The 21,743-nt window shown below is 39.1% G+C and overlaps 1 protein-coding gene across 1 annotated transcript; it reads right to left on the reverse strand.

Moving 5' to 3' along the window:
- Window positions 1-16,314, reverse strand: LOC108695252 (vesicle-associated membrane protein-associated protein A). The gene is made up of 6 exons (XM_018223641.2): window positions 15,914-16,314; window positions 5,979-6,131; window positions 4,482-4,585; window positions 3,467-3,547; window positions 1,461-1,610; window positions 1-929 (listed from the first exon to the last, which is right to left on the reverse strand). Exons 1-6 carry the CDS (start codon window positions 15,993-15,995, stop codon window positions 792-794), a joined length of 708 nt encoding a protein of 235 aa, XP_018079130.1. The 5' UTR covers window positions 15,996-16,314; the 3' UTR covers window positions 1-791.
- Window positions 16,315-21,743: the final 5,429 nt, after the last annotated feature.

A 21,743-nucleotide genomic window follows, 5' to 3' on the forward strand; every position in this document is an offset into this window, starting at 1 on the left:
TTCAGCCCAAGTCCTATTTATTCAACTCATCTTAAACAAGTTAGTATAATGCCCCTTTAATACTGATGTGATCTTTACAGGCTTTCACTGCACCGAAGGCAGAGTCATTCTTAAATAAACAGAAAGCCACAATTTTCAATCGGCACCATCAGCAACATTTAACTTCACGAAAACCTTTCAACTATAGCAGATAGAAAAAGGTTATCCTTCACGACGATATAGTTATTGTATATACAGATTTTATTTTTTTTATGTTAAATATAATGGGATATGCCAAGGAAATAATAAAAAAACAAAACAAAAAACAAAAACACACAATTGCCTCGCAAGAAGAATAGGAACCGCAATATATTGAAATTAAAGGACAGAATTTACACTGAAGAGACAGCATCCCAAGATATTTCTGGCATTTACCTGAATGAGATTAGCAATCTACAGAAATCATATTGCAAAAGGTAACAGATAAAATTTAAAAGGATTAAAATAATTTACAAGACATTTTTAACTCTGTTTGAACATATTAAAACCACAGGAAAAACTTTTAGATTATTTCCACCTCCCCACCATAAAGAATTGAACATACGACAGACACTTGCTGCTGATGAATGAACAATATTGTCCCATAACCACAGTTTTTTTTTCTTTTAAATTCTGTTTGCCCAACTGTGAGATTGTTAAGGTGGTGCCTATGTGATTCTGTACACAAAACAGCCTGGAGAACAATTCTACCAAAAGTATTGGTAGATAAGAGCCTTTCTGGCCAGGAGGGAAAAAATTGCTCATCGCATGCTTTACAAGATGAACTTTCCTAGAAAGAATCCTATGAAAATTGCTGCAATGACGACAACAAGAGATGGAATAGGGATGCCTTGATCTCGTAACATTTTGCCTGATTTATCCGATGCCTTCCTCATTCGTAAAGTTTCTTCCTATGAATAAAACGCACAAAGCAATATCAATTGATGTATTTCAAAAATTAAGACAGATACAACTGAAATATAACCCCTTGTGACACAAAGAGGCATGAATTCAGCCCCAATAGTCATAAAGAAGAGAAAGCAGGAAAAATCAGAAGAATTTTTTGTGCCGTAAAAGTGTTGAAAAATAGGGAGCTGAAGAATCTGATATACTAGACATCTCATTAGAAATTAAAAAACAATAGACAGAAATGAATAGGACACATGGGTAGATTCCAAAAAAGTCAAATATAATGGAAAGCAGGAGGATCATGACAAAGTGAAAGACCGAGGATAAAATGGATAGATTCCATGGATGGTAGAAAACTGGGCTGAAACTTTTCTTGGGTTCAAGGACAATATTGGACTGCAGTGGCAAATAATAGCAAATCCATAGCAAATCTTTATGATTTATTCTATTCTACAGTTAGTTGGAAAGGCTAACAATGCCATTCAATTAAGCACATGTATTAAACACTTGTAACCAACACAAAGTGATCTTACTTTTATAAGCTGGTTTTCATCTGATAGTTTGATCATCTCAGACTGCAGTCGCTTACATTCCTCCATTAACTTCCGTGTTTCAGTGTCATCCATGGAAGAACTGCCTTTTGATCCAGGAAGACATGAATACAGTTTGGCTGCATCGTGTGTCTGTGAACACAAATAATTAGGATATAGTCAGTTGTTGCATTTTTAGAAATGGTTTCTCCATGTACCTGTGATTTGGAAAATGGCTAAATGTACTGTAAGCTGTACATGCTTAAGGAGGTCAATGTGCAGAAAACCAGGTATAGGACCTGTTAACCAGAATGCTCAGAAACTGGAGTTTTCCCGAACAAGGGATCTTTCTATAGTTTGGATCTTCATACAATAAGTCTACTAGAAAATAAATGTAAGCATTAAATAAACTCAATAGGCTGGTTTTGCCTTCAATAAGGATTAATTATATCTTAGTTGGGATTAAGTACAAAGGACTGTTTTATTACAACAGAGAAAAAGGAAATACTTTTTTATAAATTTGGATTATTTGGTTAAATAGGAGTTTATGAGAGATGGCCTTTCCGTAATTCTGAGATTTCTGGATAACGGGTTTCCGGATGACGGACCCCATACCTGTACATTGATCTGTATATTTCATCCCATGCAGGAATGCTTGGGATCTGGTGTTTTTTGGACCATTCTTTGTCTACTAAAAATATTCAGCCATTGAATAAAACATGAAGTGCACTGAGCACTGCACTAACGAGAACGAGATCCAGGCACCATTTCAAATGAAAAATGCTGGTAGATTTCTGTTATCAAGGCGTTGATTGGAGGAATAGGGAAGTCAACTCAGAGACAGGACAAAGCTCAAGCTGACCTGCAATAGTGTAACTAGGGGAACATGAGCCCAGGTGAAAAAACTGCAGCCGGGCCCCCCACTCCCCCCACTCTGGGACACACACAAGCTGTTATCTTTAGATTTCCTTGTAGCGTTCAGCGACTCTGATGGGGCCAGGTGCACTTATGCTCTACTGCTGACCTGCCAAAATTTCATATTTTTGCTGATACAAGATAGCTCTTTGTACATGCGGGTGGGGGTCTTTAGTGTAAAAGAAAGCTTACACCGAGTTTAGTAACCTCTCTAAACTCGAATAAGAGCCTAAAATTTCTGATTATTGTTAGATTTTCAGGAACGGAAGGTCACAAATAGTCTTAGGCAATTTGACCCATTTCGTCTTGGCAATAATTTGCCGCTGGCGAAATGTCGCCAACGCCCATTAAAGTCTATTGGGGTCAAAAAATTTTTGATGCGCGTCATTTTTTTGTTTTGATGCCATTCAAGTCTATGGCCATCATTTCCACAGCGAAACAAGTGAAAAAAATTTGCCCATCCCTAGTCACAAATAAAAGGATGAGAGGCACCCCGATTATACTGAATTGACTATCTCTGTAATCACTATTACACAAAAGCTAAGTACATATAATGACGCGTGTGTCGGTTATTGCTCACTAGAAATACATAAGAAAGTTTAATCATTAAACATACATTTTTCACGTACAAAAAGTTCACTCATTTGTTTCAGCAGGTACAAAGAAAAAAAAAAGTAAACCCCCCCCCAAAAAACAAAAACAAATAGGCAAGCAAAAACTGCAACTGAAAAGGGATTGAAAGGGTAAACTATTTTTTTTTTTTTAAATATAAATAGTAAAATAATGAAGCCAGAGGGTATGAGATGTTAAAACACTTTTCTTTCTTCTATTTAGACCACAAGTAACCATTTACAAAAGGTTTGGTTTTAACTGAACTCATTTAATTTATATATGGCGACATAATAATTAAACGGGAATTATGTTGGGATCCTCCTTAATTGAAAAGGATTTGGCAGTTATTCACCCCCTGCACTTGCAATTTTACATAGTGTTGGTAGCTACTAAAACAACAAGATATATATCCATTCAGTGCACCATTCTAAATCAATGCACAGACACACACACACTGCACAACTTTATGTTGTCCAACTTACTGGCTTTTCTTGTTCATGAGGCATTTCAAATACACATCTCAGCTTTGAATCCATAAGGTCATCGGGTTTTGCCTCTTTCCACTAGAGGGATAAAATTCAATATTTCATTAAAAAAAAACAAACATGCACAGTCCCAGAAATAGAACACAAGAAGAGATTAATAAAGAAAGCATAAAACTTTTACCCACAACAGTAACCCTGAGCAGATCAAAGCTCATTCCCAACTGGTTTATGGTTACACTAAAGCAACATATAAGTGCAACAGTTTTTGAAGCGTCTTCATGAATGTCCCATTCATGAAGATTTAAATGTTACTTGAATCTTAGGGCCTTATTTATCAAAATCCACATTTTTCCGAGTATTTTATTGAAAAAAGTTCGACGAAACTAGAATCCACAAAATCCATTTGACTTATTATTAAAAAAGCACTATTTAATTGGATCGGGGGGAAAACTAAAAAATGAGCGAAAATCCAAATCTTACCAAATTTTAAGATTTTTTTTCCTGAATTGCTAGGTTTTTTCCTGTCATTTTCCAAAAAGAAGTCTTAATTCTTTGGATTTTTGCCCGAAATAGTATAGAATTTTCAGGCCCATTCCAACGAAGACCACAGAACTTCCAAATAGGATAGGGGCCTCTCCCATTGACCTATTTACAACCTCGGCAGGTCTGAGCTTTAATACATTTCAATGGAGTTCACCATTTGATAAATATACTTTTTAAAATCCCATAGTAATGTATAGAAAGCGAGTTTTTCTGTGGCGAATTCTAAATTCACACTTTGATGAATTGGCCCCTAGGTGTTTTCAGACCTGTCTCAGGTGGAGCAGCATTGTATATCTTTTTGACTGGTGTATATACATGGTCTTAATATGTATATGCAAAACATGATGTAATTAGCATGCCATAATAAAAAATGCTATTTGTTTTTATTTTGCCAATAATACTGCAGAGGTCTAAAACAGAATTTTGAAATAATTAAAGCAAATGTTATTTGCCCCAATGTCTTACTCACCACAGCTTCCATGTCTGATATTGTTGGTGGAGCAAAAATGGTCTGCACCATAAACTTATGCTTACTCTTTTCATTTGGGTCATAATCAAATGGTTGCAACATTACTGTATAAAAACAAAATACAAACATTTCAGGGACAGTTTAAATAATATGGAAAAAAATGCTTTAATCCTGTTTTACTACTGTGTTCAAGTATCTTTTATCTCTGTATTTTCTCAGCCCCAGTCTATTGTATTTAATGGCGTCATAGATAAAACATATTCATAAACTACACAAAAGCCCTTTCAGAAAAACTGCAGGTAATTTTAAAATAAAATTTAAAAAAAAACCTTTACAAGAGAGGAGGCAGAGTTTTCAAAAATGGTAAGCGAATATTATATAAAAACATTTTTAGGGCAATTCCATTTTTGGTGGCTTTTTTTTATATCCTCATATTTTGCAACAAGGGGTACTTTATTTATTATAATACACGAGTTTTAGGAGTTATGTGACAAAAATGACATCACTACTCACCGTTTATAACTGATGACATCACTAGTCACCGTTTATTAGGATATAATTTACAGGATATTCGTGGCTTTTGTGTATTATAGAGAATTATTAGGACTGTAAGATTAGTAGAGGTACACACGGAGTTTAGCAGGATATATTTTGCCTGCAGAGCAATTTTCAAATTTGTCCACAGAGGGGTTTAGAGCAGAATGATCAAAATTGTACACCATCTTCAATTTCTCAACTTTGAATAATATGAATGTAAAAGTGGACTCCATGTTACTTAGGTTGTTGAAAGCAATTAAGCTTTAATTGGATTCTGTTATGATTTTTATGGTGTAGTTTTTATCTCTAAATTACACTGTTTACACTGCAAATAATTCACTCTACCACGTAAAATTTCATTCCTGGACCAGCAAGTGTATTTTTTTTTTATTTTTAATATTGCTGCGTAGGAGGCCATCTCAGGTCAATTTGCCTGGTCATGTGTTTTCAGAAAAAGCCAGCACTTTAGGATGGAACTGCTTTTTGTTGTTTCTCCTATTCAATGTAACTGAATGTGTTGCAGTGGGACCTGGATTTTATTATTGAGTGCTGTTCTTAGATCTACCAGGCAGCTGTTATCTTGTGTTATGGAGCTGCTATCTGGTTTCCTTTCCATTGTTCTGCTGATGGGCTGCTGCAGGGGGGGCAGGAGGGAGGGGGCGATATCACTCCAACTTGCAGTACAGCAGTAAAGAGTGATTGAAGTTTATCAGAGCACAAGTCACATGACTGGGGACAGCTGAGAAACTGACAATATGTCTAGCCCCATGTCAGATTTAAAAATTAAATATAAAAAAATCTGTTTGCTCTTTTGAGAAATGGATTTCAGTGCTGGAGCAGAACTATTAACTGATGCATTTTGGAAAAAAAATGTTTCCATGACAGTATCCCTTTAAGAACAAGAATAAATAGATACGTTAATTTCATAAGTTTAAAGTAACAAAATGGAAGTACAACAACCTGAAACTGTGACTGTGGATCCAGGGTCAATTGTGCCACTATTTGGTCTCACGCAATAACGTCGAGGAGCTGTAGTTTTGACTTTAAAACATACTTTTTTGTCTGATGGGTTCCGTAGTTTTAGGTTTGTTGTGATCACATCTGTAAATGGACCTGCAAAAATTATAACATAATTAGTTATTGAGCTATAAATGTACTGCCTTATAGGGCAACAATTCTTTATAACATCCAAAAGCATATAAATCATCACAAAAACGTATCACACTGTTCGGAGATTTTATGATAAATATTTCCCATGTACATTGATTGCAAATGATTAACCTACTTAATGGATTTTTCCTTTTAAATTCACTTTTTTCCTTCATCTGGATCAAGGGAGTAAAGAACATAGTAAACTAACCCAAGAAAATTCGAAAAAACATAAATAAACTCACAACCAAACCTAACAAAAAGCCATTCAACAAAGTTTATTCCAGGTTGTTTGGAAGGAATCACACACACCCATATTTCACAAAGCTTGTGGTCCTCATCAGCATCTACAAAGGCAAATCAGAACTATTGAGCATTATCATTATTTGCCATAGATGCAGTGAAAATGCCAAGTACATTGTGGGAATTGTACTAATTGGCATGGTTTTAACGGGCCATTGATCAATGTAATCTTTAAATCCTTAGTGCATGTTCTCTTTAGAATTTTATTGGTCTTTTTCATTATACCTGTACAGTTTACAAACCTAGCAAACACGTTAAATGGCGTCAAACGTTTAACAAATCCATCACATGCTACTGACAGAGGCAAAACACAAGTGAGGAATTGCAGATTAGTTGAAAAGGGACATGAATGTGTAGATTATGCACTAAGGGTGTAAATACAGTATCTACTACTTGTCTAATAACCCATAGGAACAAACAAGCAGGTACCATTTACTGGTTAGCATTTCAAAAACAAACATCTAATTGGCTTGTTGCTATGTGTTACTAGATGTGAGCAAAATACTTTATTACATTATTATTACAGGTATGGGACCTGTTATCCAGAATGCTCAGGACCTGAGGTTTTCTTGATAACGGATCTTTCTGTAATTTGGGTCTTCATATCTTAAAGGAACAGTAACACCAAAAAATGTTTTTTTTAAAAAAGTGTTTTAATGAAAAGAAAATATAATCTACTGGTACCCTACACTGGTAAAACTGCAGTGTTTACTTCAGAAAAAGAATATAGTTTATATAAACAAGCTTCTGTGTAGCCATGAGGGCAGCCATTCAGGCATAGGACACATAGTAGATAACAGATAAGTTCTGAAGAATTCTATTGTAAGCTACAGCACTTATCTGTTATCTGCTTTGTATCCTGTGCCTTTTCTCCTTTTTCAGCTTTGAATGGCTGCCCCGTGGCTACACAGCAGGTGTTTATATAAACTATAGTTGTATTTCTGAAGCAAACACACCAGTATTACCAGTGCAGCACAACAGTACTTTAGCTTTTCATTACTTTAGGACACTTTCATTTTTTGGTGTTGCAGTTCCTTTAAAAGAGAACTAACCACCCCCCCCCAATCTTGCAGACATTGCCCACTCCCCTCTCCCTCCCTGTGATGTGCTTTAGTGTTAAAAAAAAAAAATACCCTTTTAAAAATTCTGACCCTTAAATGCAGGCTTAGTGACGTCGAAGAGACTCAAAGATCACTAAGATGGCGACCGGAAGCTGCATTTCTCTCCATTTAAGGGTCAGAATTTGTAATTTTTTTTTTTAACACTAAAGCACATCGAGGGTGGGTAGAGGGGGGCAATGCCTGCAAGATTGGGGGGGGGGGGAAGAGGCTTTTGGTAGGGGGTTTTAATTCTCCTAAATCTAATAAAATAAGTCTAATATTTAATGTAAACATTAAATAAACCAAATAGGCTGGTTTTGCTTCGAACAAGGATTAATTATATCTTAATTTGTAAGTACAAGGTACTGTTTTATTATTACAGAGAAAAGGGAAATTATTTTTAAAAAATTTGGATTATTTGTTTATAATGGAGTCTATGAGAGACATCCATTCTGTTATTTTGAACTTTCTTAATATACTAACGGGTTTCCGGATCCCATACCTGTATTACTCGGTAAGAATGCCATTGCTACCCCTCACTAGTTCAGTAAGTGCTCATAACAATATCTCTATTCAGTTATGCAATCAAAACAAACCTATATTGTCACTATTAAGAGGCTGGTTTATCAAAAAACAAGTTGGCGTTTTTTTCTCAAGACAAAAATCACAGAAGCACAAACAATTCCTCGAAAAGTCGCCAGATAAAACTTGGCAAGGTTTTACAGAAGTCAATTGGAATGATTTCTAACATCTTTATTTTCCAAGTTTATTAAAACATTCAAGATTTTCAGACTTGTTGAAAATGAATGGGACAATGCGATTCTTGCTGGTATGCAACTATATTCTGCAAATAAACGCACGCGAATATTTTGTCGCTAGCATTCAAGGAAAAAAGTTGCAAATGTTTTGTAGGTGTTTTTTTTTTCTCAGCAGTTTTTTTCCTCCCAACAAACTTGTATTTTGATTAATCTGCCCTTAATTATTTTTTATAGAGTGAAAACGAGGTCTACAAATTGTAGTGCAGTCACTAAGTATAAGAACAGAATTGCTTTTATATCCACTATATAAATCTCTAGTAAAGCATATCCCTTAAGATTGGATTTCTAAAGATACCATGAGACAATCTGGAAGAAGTCTTGCTATAAGTAATACAGTGGAAGTGATATCACATAACTCCTACAAACCCTGTTAAGGTCATGCCTGTACTCAATCTATTTTAAGGGACAGCTATGGGATCCATTATCAAGAAACCTATTTCTAAAGCTCCAAAATATGCGAATGCCATTTTGCCCACTGTTACCATTTTTCTCTTTAATAGGAAGTAACTTGTATTTAAAGGTAAATAGACAAGAATACATCAATTTTAATTGCAAAACAATTAATCAGTCTATTAAAAACATTTAAATATTATTAACAAAGGGGTAGTATACCACCCCTTTTCAACATTATTTCAATGAACTGGGCTTCTGCTGAACACAAAAACCATTCATTTGTCTTTATTTCCTGCACTATACAGGGCAAAGGCTGAAACTGTAAAGTCACATTCTACAATATAATATGGACTAGTGATGTGCGGGCCGACCCGATACCCGCGGGTCGGGCAGGTTCGGGTCGGCCTCGCACTGGTCCTCGCGGGTGGCGGGCCACCTTCAAATGCCGATTTCCGGTTTTATAGTCTCGCATCTGCTTGCCCCATCCCTTTTGTGACATCATCAGGTCGACGCGGATCTATAAAAGGACCCCGGAAGCGCAGGTGCAGGTAGCAGCAGGGCGGTTTAGGGTCAGGTGCGGGTCAGGGAATCCGTGACCCGCACATCACTAATAAGGACATATTTTTAGAAGCAAGAAAGACGTTCTGCATCAGGAAATTTTAAAGGAAAATAGCCATGAGTTACAGCACAACTCAGTAATGCAGCAAAACGATAATCCAAAACACAAACATGTACAAATCTGAACGGTTGCAGGTAAACTGCAGAATTAGCAAATGAACATTCCACAAACACCACTGAGTTTAAGTTACAATGGGGTTCTTCTGTAGTCCTGCAAAAGACTGCTATAACTATGAGAAATAAGCCGATACAATATCATTATGGTGGGCACAGATCAGTAGACAGCGGTGAAGTAAAACAGATTCATTTACCAAACATTTTCCCCAACGCGTTTCGTGTGATCCCACGAGTATTCATAAGTACCTATGAGTATGTGTGGGATCACACGAAACGCTTTAGGGAAAATTTCTGGTTAATAAATCTGTTTTACTTCACTGCTGTCTACTGATCTGTCGAGTGCCCGCCAAAAGGATATTGTATCGATTGAGAAAGCCTCCCAAAACTGCGGGTTCAGGGCGTTGCACCCGGGCTAGAGACCAGGAGTGGTGAGTGACCTGTATACTATGAATGCATATTGAATGTCTTGTATTAAGCAATAGGTTGGGGGCATTTGCAGCGAGACCCGCCTAGTAAAAGGGTGAGCGCTGCAGGAATTAAGCCTGCATAATAATATTATTAATAACACTAAGGGGCACATTTACAAAGCTCGAGTGAAGGATTCGAATAAAAAAAAAACTTCGAATTTCGAAGTGTTTTTTTGGCTACTTCGACCATCGAATGGGCTAGTTCGACCTTCGACTACGACTTCGAATCGAACGATTCGAACTAAAAATCGTTCGACTATTCGATAATCGAAGTACTGTCTCTTTAAGAAAAACTTCGACCCCCTAGTTCGGCAGCTAAAAGCTACCGAACTCAATGTTAGCCTATGGGGAAGGTCCCCATAGGCTTGCCTATGTTTTTTGGATCGAAGGATATTCGTTCGATTGATGAATTAAAATCCTTCGAATCGTTCGATTCGAAGGATTTAATCGTTCGATCGAACGAATAATCGTTCGATCGAAGTATTAGCGCTAAATCGTTCGACTTCGATATTCGAAGTCGAATGATTTTAGTTCCTGGTCGAATATCGAGGGTTAATTAACCCTCGATATTCGACCCTTAGTAAATGTGCCCCTAAAAGGTTGTAGGATTTGAGCGCACATGTGAAGTGCATTTTTAAAACTCTATAAGGACTTGTTGTTACTAAAGGTGACATGACCAGTTATAGAGCACAAGGGAGCAATTTCTTTTTAAGAAAGCACACTGAGTATAGCACAGCTCTTATTAATAAATTAAATACAGGAATAGGATCCATTATCTGGAGACACATTATCCAGAAAGCTCCAAATTACAGAAAGGCCATCTCCCATGGACTCCATTTTATCCAAATACAGGTATGGGACCGGTTATCGAGAATGCTCGGGACCTGGGGTTTTCCGGATAACGGATCTTTCCTTAATTTGGGTCTTCGTGCCATAAGTCTACTAGAAATTCATTTAAACATTAAATAAACCCAATAGGCTGATTTTGCTACCAATAAGGATTAATTATATCTTAGTTTGGATCAAGTACAAGCTACTGTTTTATTATTACAGACAAAATGGAAATCATTTTTGAAAATTTGGATTATTTGGTAAAATGGAGTCTATGGGAGTCTATGGAAGACGGCCATTCTGTAATTCGGAGCTTTCTGGATATCGGGATCATATACCTGTTATACAAATATTTAAAAATACAGGTATGGGACCCGTTATCCAGAATGCTCGGGACCTGGGGTTTTCCGGATAACAGATCTTTCCGTAATTTGGGTCTTAATGCTTAAGTCTACTAGAAATTCATTTAAGCATTAAATAAACCCAATAGGCTGGTTTTGCTTCCAATAAGGATTAATTATATCTTAGTTGGGATCAAGTACAATGTACTGTTTTATTATAACAGAGAAAAAGGAAATCATTTTAAAAATGTTGGATTATTTGGATAAAATGGAGTCTATGGGAGACGCCCATTCTGTAATTCGGAGCTGTCTGGATATCGGGTTTCCGGATAAGGGATCCTATACCTGTACAAACATAAGCTGGCTATAGACATGCAGATATAGCCTTAATATAGGACCAACGTTCATGCAATCAATCTCCCGACCTACCACTAACCATTCAGATAAAATAAAGTAGTAAAGAGCAAATCAGACAATATTCTGCCCGTGACAGCAATCGTACAAAAGTTATGTCAGACAAATCGTAGTGACAAGCTCCCATTGAGATCACCAGACATCGGCAATACATGCAGAGATATTATCGTTAGCCAATGGAAATCTTTTAACCTGTCCGATCGCCATGGCCCGAAAATGTCCGGATGATCCACACACAGTCCAAAAACCGTATGAAATTTTGATTCATTCAATTATATCTTTGTGTCTGTGGCCAGCTTTAGACACCCCAGTAAATAGATTGCTAACCCCCAAGTGAAATAGACTTACATGTCCTTTCACGAACACTGACCATGCACAAGCACAAAAAAAAAAAAAAAAAAAAATCAAGAATCCTCTAGAGACTACTGGCGGCTTCCTTCTATGTTTTACATCTTCTCTTTCTTTGATCTCTTGCCTCTTATTACAAAGTCAACTCATATATCCTTGTGTTTATTCTGTGGGGAAAACGGACACAACTGACTGTTTTTTTTTTGTTTTTTCAAATGTATGTGGCTTTTTGTAGCTACAATAGGTTTAAATAAAAAAGCATTCAGTGTCAAGTGCAGTGAATTTAAAGGGGTTGACTTACCCAGAAAAAAGGGGGGTCCAGGTGCTCAAGCCCCAGACCTTCAGCTCGGGGAGGCAAAAAAGATGATAAATGGCTGGCACATACCAGATCACACTCCTTGAGTTTGATGTAGTTATAAAAAAAAACGTATTTATTTATTTAACAAAAAACATTACAAAATTACGCGTTTCGTGCCTTAGGGGCAAATAGTCATAGGCTAAAAACATCAATTCATGTAGTCATATTTAAATGAAAAAGGACCAATCACAAGCATGTATCCTATAGCCAATCCAAATTAGTATAGAGTGTGGAATAATTGGAGACATGCTTAGAGTGATCGATCAAACACATCAATATAAATTAAGTGTAAGTATGAAATGATAACTTTCGTCCATAAACAACAGTTACAAAAGTTAGAAATATTTTTTGCAAAATGTTTTTTAGCAGTTGAACAGCATAAATGTAGATTAAATAGGGTGACAAAGTAGGTTGTAGGTTTTATTAGATATAGAGGACGAGAAATGAGTGGTTCTGTTAACATAATTACATGTGATGCACCTAAGAGCTCCACACTTGTACATCCCTTCTGTATTCAGCCATGTATCATGATGGGTTCAGTACTCTGTATGAGACTTGGGGATAACAGATCACCAATGATCTTGGAACGTCTAGGGACAAAACAGCATTTTGTTCCTAAAATTTTAGTTAATGCTGGATCAGTATGAAGAATAGCTAAATTATTATAATGAGCACTATGTGTCAGAACACATGACAGCATTTCAGAATTATTTGAAGTTTCTTTGTTAGATTCAAAGGAAGTGGAGAGAAGAGTGAACTCATTGTTAGAGCTGACTTTATATTTCTTAAACAAATCGCACCATTTTTTATGTAAGGCTTTAGAGAAGGCTAAAGTTAAATTTCCCATATTGTAACCTCTATCAAGAAGCCTATCTCGTAGCTGGCGAGACTGTATTACAAATTCATCAAAAGTAGAACAAATTCTTTGAAGTCTTAAGAACTGGCTATACGGCATGCTCTTAATATGGTGGTCTGGATGGGAAGAATGGGCATGCTGTTTGTAACTAGTCTTGCGTGGAATGGCATATTAGAAGATTCAAATATTGCGTATTGAATCCATACAGTAGTAGCCACCTTCCATCCTTAACCATGAAGACTGGCCCTCACTAACATTATGGAACTGAAAAATATATAAAGATTTGATAGTACCATCCCCATGCAGAAACAATATCTAAAAATACCAACCAACACAACTGATAGCATGGCCTAGGGCAGCCACAAATGCCTTAGTGCTAAATTTGTTATTAGGCAAGCACAAGCAGAGGCGTTCTTTCCCCTATAAGTGTTTGTCAGCTGAATACAAAAATAACTGCACCACTAGATTGGGAATGCACTGAATTCAGTAGACTATTCAGGATTTGCCAAGATCCCTGCAAAACTAATCTTCAGCGTTCAGCTGAAAGAATTCAAATTCTTTTAAGTCTTTAATCTTTAAAGTAATTTTGAAAGGTGCCAAATTTGTGTTCCCAGATGATGCAAATATTAATGCCCTACACTGGATTTATAGTCCGACATCAGTCGTGTCGCGTCAGATCAATGCTGCGACTTTATCCGACATTTCTATATCTTACCTTATTTTTGTCGCATGCGACTTGTCGCAGGCATTTTTTTCACAGCGCGTCGGATGGTGCCGAAATCATCCATGTAGTCCTACCATAACAGTAATGGTTGCGGACACCGGCAGCCTTCTGTGACCTAGGCGCTGAATATAATGGAAGTGATAGAAACATTGCAGGTTTAAACTACACACAACACGAATGTTGTATGAAGACACAGCAGTCACATCCTACTGTTGTGTCGTGTTAGATACATGTAGTTTGTACCTGCGATATCACTATCACTTCCATTACATTCAGTGCCTCCGACTGGTCGCCTGCATTTTCCTCTCAGCACAACGCATCGCACCGTGGAGTTGAGCCCTAAGAGTCCAAAGTTCCCCACAATTACAAAAAAAAAAAAAAACTCTAAATGGACAGCAAAAATGTGTATGGTGTGTGTCAATATTAACACTTTATTTGGGTCTGTTAAGAATATCTACTATCATGTCAAAGAAGCTGATCTTTGCTGAATTTGCCCCACTATGTGTCTGCTGCATGGGAACTTTTCTTCAGCACACCATTTTTTTTTTTGCTTTCCACAGGGTGCATTCAATTCCCAGCTGTCTCCACACCACATTATCCAGTAAGTTTGTAAAGGGAAGAAGCACACAACATGTGCAGGTGATGGTGTGTTACTCACAGCACAAAGTCGCTTATGTGCTGTGCCATTTCAGGCTGGCCCAATCCATGATAAAGGAAGAAGCATTGGAAGAGGAGCACATTAACGAGCCAGTGTGATCCGCAACCAGATAGGAGTTTTAAACCTGCCTGATCTGTCAGGGAGGGTCCATATATAGGAAGAAAAGCTGCCAAATTGGTCTGAAATTAGCAGATGAAATCTGCTCATGTATGGCCAGTTTTACGAACTGCTTTTTCATATAAGTGCCAGTAACTAGGAATGCATCAAACCCCCCAAACATGCTGAACCTTCTCAAATGTCAGCAGGCTACTTCTGCCAATCCAATGTCAGGGATAATAGTCTATATTGGTGCAGAGTGGATTCAACCCTACTGTCTTCTTATGTTACACAGCGTATTTAGCAATGTTCAATGAAAATATTTCTGTATAGCTGCCCATGCAATCTCTGGCTAGTGACATGACTGTGTGGAGCACACTGCTTACAATCAAAGGTTCAATACCCGTTGCACACCTCAAGGCTAAGATAATTACTTACTAAAAATGCCAGTATGAGTGCTGGGCCAGGGTCATGCAGAAAACCCATGCATAGTACAAACATATTTCATTCAAAGTGAACTTGCATTTGGCTAGAGCACAATAAGTATTGGATTATAGGGCCCTATATGCCTCCTGTATTTGGTGAGGATTTGTATGAAACATGCTGGTATTTTATCATTACATGTTAATGAACTTAGTGTCAGGCTGTTACTCACTATTCGTATTACAAGTAAGGCAAGCCATATTCTAACTAGACATCGCTGCTCCATTTCAGAGCCACAGACTACAGATATAGAGCCACAGACTACAGAGCCAGACTACAGATATAGAGCCACAGTCTATAGAGCGAGCCACAGGCTATAGAACCACACGCTATAAAACCACAGCCTATAGATATAGAACCACAGGCTATAGAGCCACACGCTATAGAGCGAGCCACACGTTAAAGAGCCTCAGACTATAGAGCCACCGACTATGGATATAGAGCCACAGGCTATAGCTATAGAGCCACAGACTATAGAACCACAGACTATAGACATAGAGCCACAGACTATAGACATAGAGCCACAGACTATAGATATAGAGCCTCAGACTATAGATATAGAGCCTCAGACTATAGATATAGAGCCTCAGACTATAGAACCACAGACTATAGAGCCAAGTCGCAACCCTCCAGTGTTTAATTGAACTGCAGCTCCAGGTATAAATGTGACTGAGATCAGCCTCCCCGATCCACCAGAGCACCGGGAAGCTCCGCTCTCACCACTGTGTCCATTCATGTGCGGCCTTCTCCCTACAACAAGCAACAGCTAGAACCCCGGGGATTGTGGCCTCCCGGAAGCAGCTAGTTCTACGTCCTGTTACCTTTGAATTTGAGGTCGTTGGGCGGGTCAAGAATAAGGATTTGTTCGTGTTTGGACATGGTGACCCCGGGTGTTACCGCCATCCACCGCTCGGCAGGCCCGCAACAAGCAAACTAAGCGGAGGCCCTTCTGCGTTACGTGGCCGAACAGGAGATGTCAAATGAAGGCCCAGCAGGATGGCAGCGGGGAGGCTTAAAGAGGCAGCGAGTGTTGGAACGGGGAGAACGGGCCAAAGCTGGCACAGCAAAGCGGTGTGGGTTCCGAGGCTCGGGTTACTGTGGTCAGTTCAGTATCGGCTCTTTCCTCCTCCACCTCCCCCCTTGCGCTCCTTGTCACCGCTGACTCAACACACAGTACAGTGCGGCAACCGCGTAATGCTCAGAGCGCGTCACGGACTGTGTGACGTCAACACGCACATGCTCGTAACAAGCTCCTGTTTTGTGGAACGCCCACTCTCGATCCATTCTTCCCTCACGAAGGTTCCTCCTTACCTCACAAATGGGACTTAGTTTAACAGCTGTGCCAGTTGTGCTGCAGCAAACGTGAAGGGACAGTACTAACTTGCCTATGGGAATTTAAAACCAAAATAAGTTTACGTTTGATATACCGAGGATTCTGTCAAGTGGGTTACAGTGATGGGCGCAATGCAGCACGTCACATTTTATTGTCGCGCAACAATTTGTTTCACTCGAGTCTGGGCGTCATTTTTGTGATGAACTCGGAAACTTACTTCGCTCACCTAGGGTCAGGGCCCCCTTACAAGTTACAAAAAAATTGGGGCCCCATAATATAATAGGTGGCAGGGGCCTTTAGAATATTAAAATAATACATTGGTGGCCAGGGGATTAAAAAACACACACACAAACTGGTGTTCAGTAGAATTGAACTCAAGGCTTTAGGACTTCCAACTTCGCCTGCTTTCGTGACTTTGTGGTCTTTTCGCCACTTCAGAACTTCAATTACGTCTGTTTTCGCGACTTTGGGTCTTTTTGGCGTTTCTGGACTTCAATTCCGGCTGTTTTCGTGGCTTCGGCTTCTCGACACTTCCGCATTCGAGACTTAGCCCAGCTCTTTCAAAACTGTAGCACTGCCGGGCCCCCCTTCATGCCCGGGACACTTGTCCCCCCCTGATGGCGGCCCTGTCTAGGGTTGCCACCTGGACGGTAAAAATGATGGTTGATCCCAATGTTATCAATAGCGAAAAAGATAAATATCTCATACCTCCCAAAATACTGTGAAGGGAAAGAGGGAAAAAAGATAAATATATAGGAAGGCCGGTATTTCTTTTCCTGAAAAGATGGCAACCCTCTGAACATTCTCGAAATGGAAAAGAGGGACAAAAAGATTTGCCATATGGAGCGTGGCGACATTTTTTTGACCAAGCCCCTTTTTGTGGCCACACCTCCTAATTACCATGCCAATTTTACAAAATTTGGCAGGTTATGAAAGTTTGAACACATTTCTGTAGTTTTTATGTTTTATTATAGTTTTACTAGTGAAGGTGAATTGCCCTTTAAGCTGTGAGTCTAACCAAGGCACAAAACTGTTACAAATGTATCTCAAGTACCTAATTTGGGCTCTCTGCCAAGAGCCAATTAAGTTAGAAACATGTATCTTTTTAAGCTGTTCAGTTTAGAGAAATCTGGATTTACCAGTACAAATGCGTGACTGCGGGTTGAGCTGTCAAAACTGGGACTGTCCCGCCCAAAACGGGACAGTTGGGAGGTATGCCTATGCTCATCACAGGCAGAGGCGATCCTGGCCATTTTGCCACTCGAGGCAGCCTTTGTTCTGCTGCCTCTCCCCACAGCACTCACATTTATCAGCGCAGAAGTGGGTCGGGGGCGTCTACGTCGTTATTGCAGAGAGCACAATTTCACTCTCTGCACTAGAAGAGCCAGATTCCAGGTTTGAAAAAACTGAAATTTAACTCTTAGTTACCAAGAGCGGCATTTTTGGCAACCAGGGGGGCTCTTCCGACCTGAAGTGAGCTTCTCAACTTGCCTCATTGGCGGAGCGCCCCTGATCACAGGGTTTCTTAAGCTGCATTACTCATATTAACTGAGCCTAATGGGATCTCTTATTCTTTTTCCCATGATTCTCTTTATGTCTTTTTTTCAAACAATGTTATGGTGATTGTACATGGCATGATTGAGAATTTTTTGTCACCCTTATGGGCAGGAACAAATGTGCATAAAAACACTCCTCCATATACATTAAAACTGCCTGAAAACCTTTTTTCTTTTCGCCACTTCAGAACTTCAATTACGTCTGTTTTCGCGACTTTGGGTCTTTTTGGCGTTTCTGGACTTCAATTCCGGCTGTTTTCGTGGCTTCGGCTTCTCGACACTTCCGCATTCGAGACTTAGCCCAGCTCTTTCAAAACTGTAGCACTGCCGGGCCCCCCTTCTTGTCCCCCCCTGATGGCGGCCCTGTCTAGGGTTGCCACCTGGACGGTAAAAATGATGGTTGATCCCAATGTTATTAATAGCGAAAAAGATAAATATCTCATACCTCCCAAAATACTGTGAAGGGAAAGAGGGAAAAAAGATAAATATATAGGAAGGCCGGTATTTCTTTTCCTGAAAAGATGGCAACCCTCTGAACATTCTCGAAATGGAAAAGAGGGACAAAAAGATTTGCCATACGGAGCGTGGCGACATTTTTTTGACCAAGCCCCTTTTTGTGGCCACACCTCCTAATTACCATGCCAATTTTACAAAATTTGGCAGGTTATGAAAGTTTGAACACATTTCTGTAGTTTTTATGTTTTATTATAGTTTTACTAGTGAAGGTGAATTGCCCTTTAAGCTGTGAGTCTAACCAAGGCACAAAACTGTTACAAATGTATCTCAAGTACCTAATTTGTGCTCTCTGCCAAGAGCCAATTAAGTTGGAAACATGTATCTTTTTTAGCTGTTCAGTTTAGAGAAATCTGGACTTACCAGTACAAATGCGTGACTGCGGGTTGAGCTGTCAAAACTGGGACTGTCCCGCCCAAAAGTTGGGAGGTATGCCTATGCTCATCACAGGCAGAGGCGATCCTGGCCATTTTGCCACTCGAGGCAGCCTTTGTTCTGCTGCCTCTCCCCACAGCACTCACATTTATCAGCGCAGAAGTGGGTCGGGGGCGTCTACGTCGTTATTGCAGAGAGCACAATTTCACTCTCTGCACTAGAAGAGCCAGATTCCAGGTTTGAAAAAACTGAAATTTAACTCTTAGTTACCAAGAGCGGCATTTTTGGCAACCAGGGGGGCTCTTCCGACCTGAAGTAAGCTTCTCAACTTGCCTCATTGGCGGAGCGCCCCTGATCACAGGGTTTCTTAAGCTGCATTACTCATATTAACTGAGCCTAATGGGATCTCTTATTCTTTTTCCCATGATTCTCTTTATGTCTTTTTTTCAAACAATGTTATGGTGATTGTACATGGCATGATTGAGAATTTTTTGTCACCCTTATGGGCAGGAACAAATGTGCATAAAAACACTCCTCCATATACATTAAAACTGCCTGAAAACCTTTTTTACTTTTTGCAGGTAACCTGGCAGAGCCCACCAGCGGCTAGGTCCTGGGCCGCAGTTCCTAATAGAGAATCAAAAATTATCCAGTATGCTAATGCCCCTTGCCCAGTATTCTTAGGTTAAAAGACAATCTGGTGCCCTAAATAGTTTTGAAAATTCTGGTGTATGTGGTGGCAGGCTGGGTTGGGGGCAGCCCTGGACTGGGATTCAAAATAGGCCCTGGCATTTCAAATACACAAGAGGCCCAATAAATAGTGACTGTCTATGGCATTTTAAAGCAGCCTCTCTGGCATTTGCCAGAATCCACAGATTACCAGTCCAGGTCTGGTTGGGGTGAAGCTCATTAAGAATTGCTACACCCTGGATTAAAGATGTCTAGGCCTTGTCTATACACTTCTGGTACTGCTCAGTGTTTAAAGGGGTGGTTCACCTTTACTGTAACTTTTAGTATGCTATAGAATGGTCAGTTCTACGCAACTTTTTCAATTGGTTTTCATTATTTCTTTTTTATAGTTTTATAATTATTTGCCTCTTTCTTTTAACTGTTGCTGACCCCTTTTTAAAAAGCAAATGCTCTGAAAGGCTCCAAATATATTGTTATTGCTAATTTTTATTGCTCATCTTTCTATTCAGGTCATGTCCTATTCATATTCCAGTCTCTTATTCAAATCAATGAATGGTTGCTAGGGTAATTTGAACCCTAGCAACCATATAGCTTAAAATTGAAGAGCTGCAGCATATAAAGTTAAATAACTCAAAAAACTTAAATAATAAAAAAATGAAAACCAATTGCAAATTGTCTCAGAATATCAGCCTCTACATCAGACTAAAATTATTTCAAAGGTGATCAACCCCTTTAATGTATCTCAAAACAGTGTGTACAACATGCAGGGCCACCATCAGAATTCACAGGGCCCCGGACAACAAAATTCTCTTGGCCCCCACCTCTTGGTGGCCAGGACCCCCCCCCAAGTGAAAAAAAGATTGGTGGCTCGGGCCCCCCCTACTAGTAAAAAAAATGGACCATTAGTGTTCAGTAGAACCCTTTCTTCTTCTCCTTTCTGCGGCTTTAATCTCCTTTCGGCTTTCAGCTCAACGCCTACTTTGGCGGCAACTTCTACTTCGGAGCTGCTCGGCTGCTACTTCGCCGCAACTCAGCTCCTACTTCGGCGCAACTTGGCTCCTACTTTGACAGCTCAAGGGAGGCCCAGCTAATCCAGGAAATGCAGTATGGCCGGGCCCCCCTTAATATACAGATGCCATGGGTCCCCCCAATGCCCCCCAAATGGCAGCCTTGACAACATGTATAAGCATTTTAGAATTGTTTATTTGATAAATATGTGTGAATTCTAGCCTTGTATGCCTTGTATAAAATAAAACTTCAACTCTAAAACAAGTCAATAAAATGTACCTATAAAAAATAAAAGGCTTTTCCCTGTTTTTGCACTTTGCACCCTTCTTTGCTATTTGTAAATTCCTCTCACACTGGCACACACTATGACCTAAAAATGAAGAAGAAAACAATTTCATGCAATTACACAAATCAAATGTATTAATTGGGGGGTAGTTTGTGCCTTATTAAAAAGACACAAATTGAAAAGGCTTGTTAAGCTGATGTAGTGTCCAGCTCTGTATTTGAAGCTAATGTTATCAATAGGGAACAAAGACGACACTGATAGGAGAAAGGCCAGTATATTATTCTAGGAAAACATCGCAACCATAGCAGCAACATAATTATAGCTCCATAAGCCCAGGTGCAAAATCTCTACCCACAGTGGAAAATAAAGCAAATCTGGAAAATGGATCTGCAAATATATTATTGACACTTCGTAACATAGTAAATTAGGTTGAAAAAAGACACACGTCCATCAAGTTCAACCTTTTAAGTTAATATGTAACCAGTAACTGCTTGCTGATCCAGAGGAAGTTAAAAAAACATTTGAAGCCTCTCCAATTTGCCTCAGAGGGGGCAAAAATCCTTCCTGACTCCAACATGCCAATGGGACCAGTCCCTGGATCAACTTGTACTATGAGCTATATTCCATAACCCTGTATTCCCTCAGGGAGAGAATTCCACATCTGCACAGCTCTCACTTTCAACAAAAATCCTTCCGACTATTTAGGCAGAACTTCTTTTCTTCTAATCGGAATGAGTACCCACATGTCAGCTGGAAGTACTTACTGGTCCCACACCCTCCCACAAGGGATTCGTGGATGAATCTAGTAAATTTTGTAATACCTAAAATTAAATTTACTTATGAAGCTAGAAGCACCTCCTGTAAATTTGACAAAGTATGGAGTCCCTGGT

This window comes from Xenopus laevis, chromosome 6S, assembly GCF_017654675.1.
Source record: "Xenopus laevis strain J_2021 chromosome 6S, Xenopus_laevis_v10.1, whole genome shotgun sequence".
Classification (NCBI taxonomy): domain Eukaryota; kingdom Metazoa; phylum Chordata; class Amphibia; order Anura; family Pipidae; genus Xenopus; species Xenopus laevis.

Excerpts from the sequence above, each read along its gene's own strand:
- LOC108695252 (XM_018223641.2), bottom strand. The coding sequence starts at position 15,995 with ATGGCGGTAACACCCGGGGTCACCATGTCCAAACACGAACAAATCCTT. Across the intron at positions 6,132-15,913 it reads CAACGACCTCAAATTCAAAG|GTCCATTTACAGATGTGATC; the intron begins GTAACAGGACGT and ends TAATTTTTGCAG. Across the intron at positions 930-1,460 it reads ATGAAAACCAGCTTATAAAA|GAAGAAACTTTACGAATGAG; the intron begins GTAAGATCACTT and ends TTTTATTCATAG.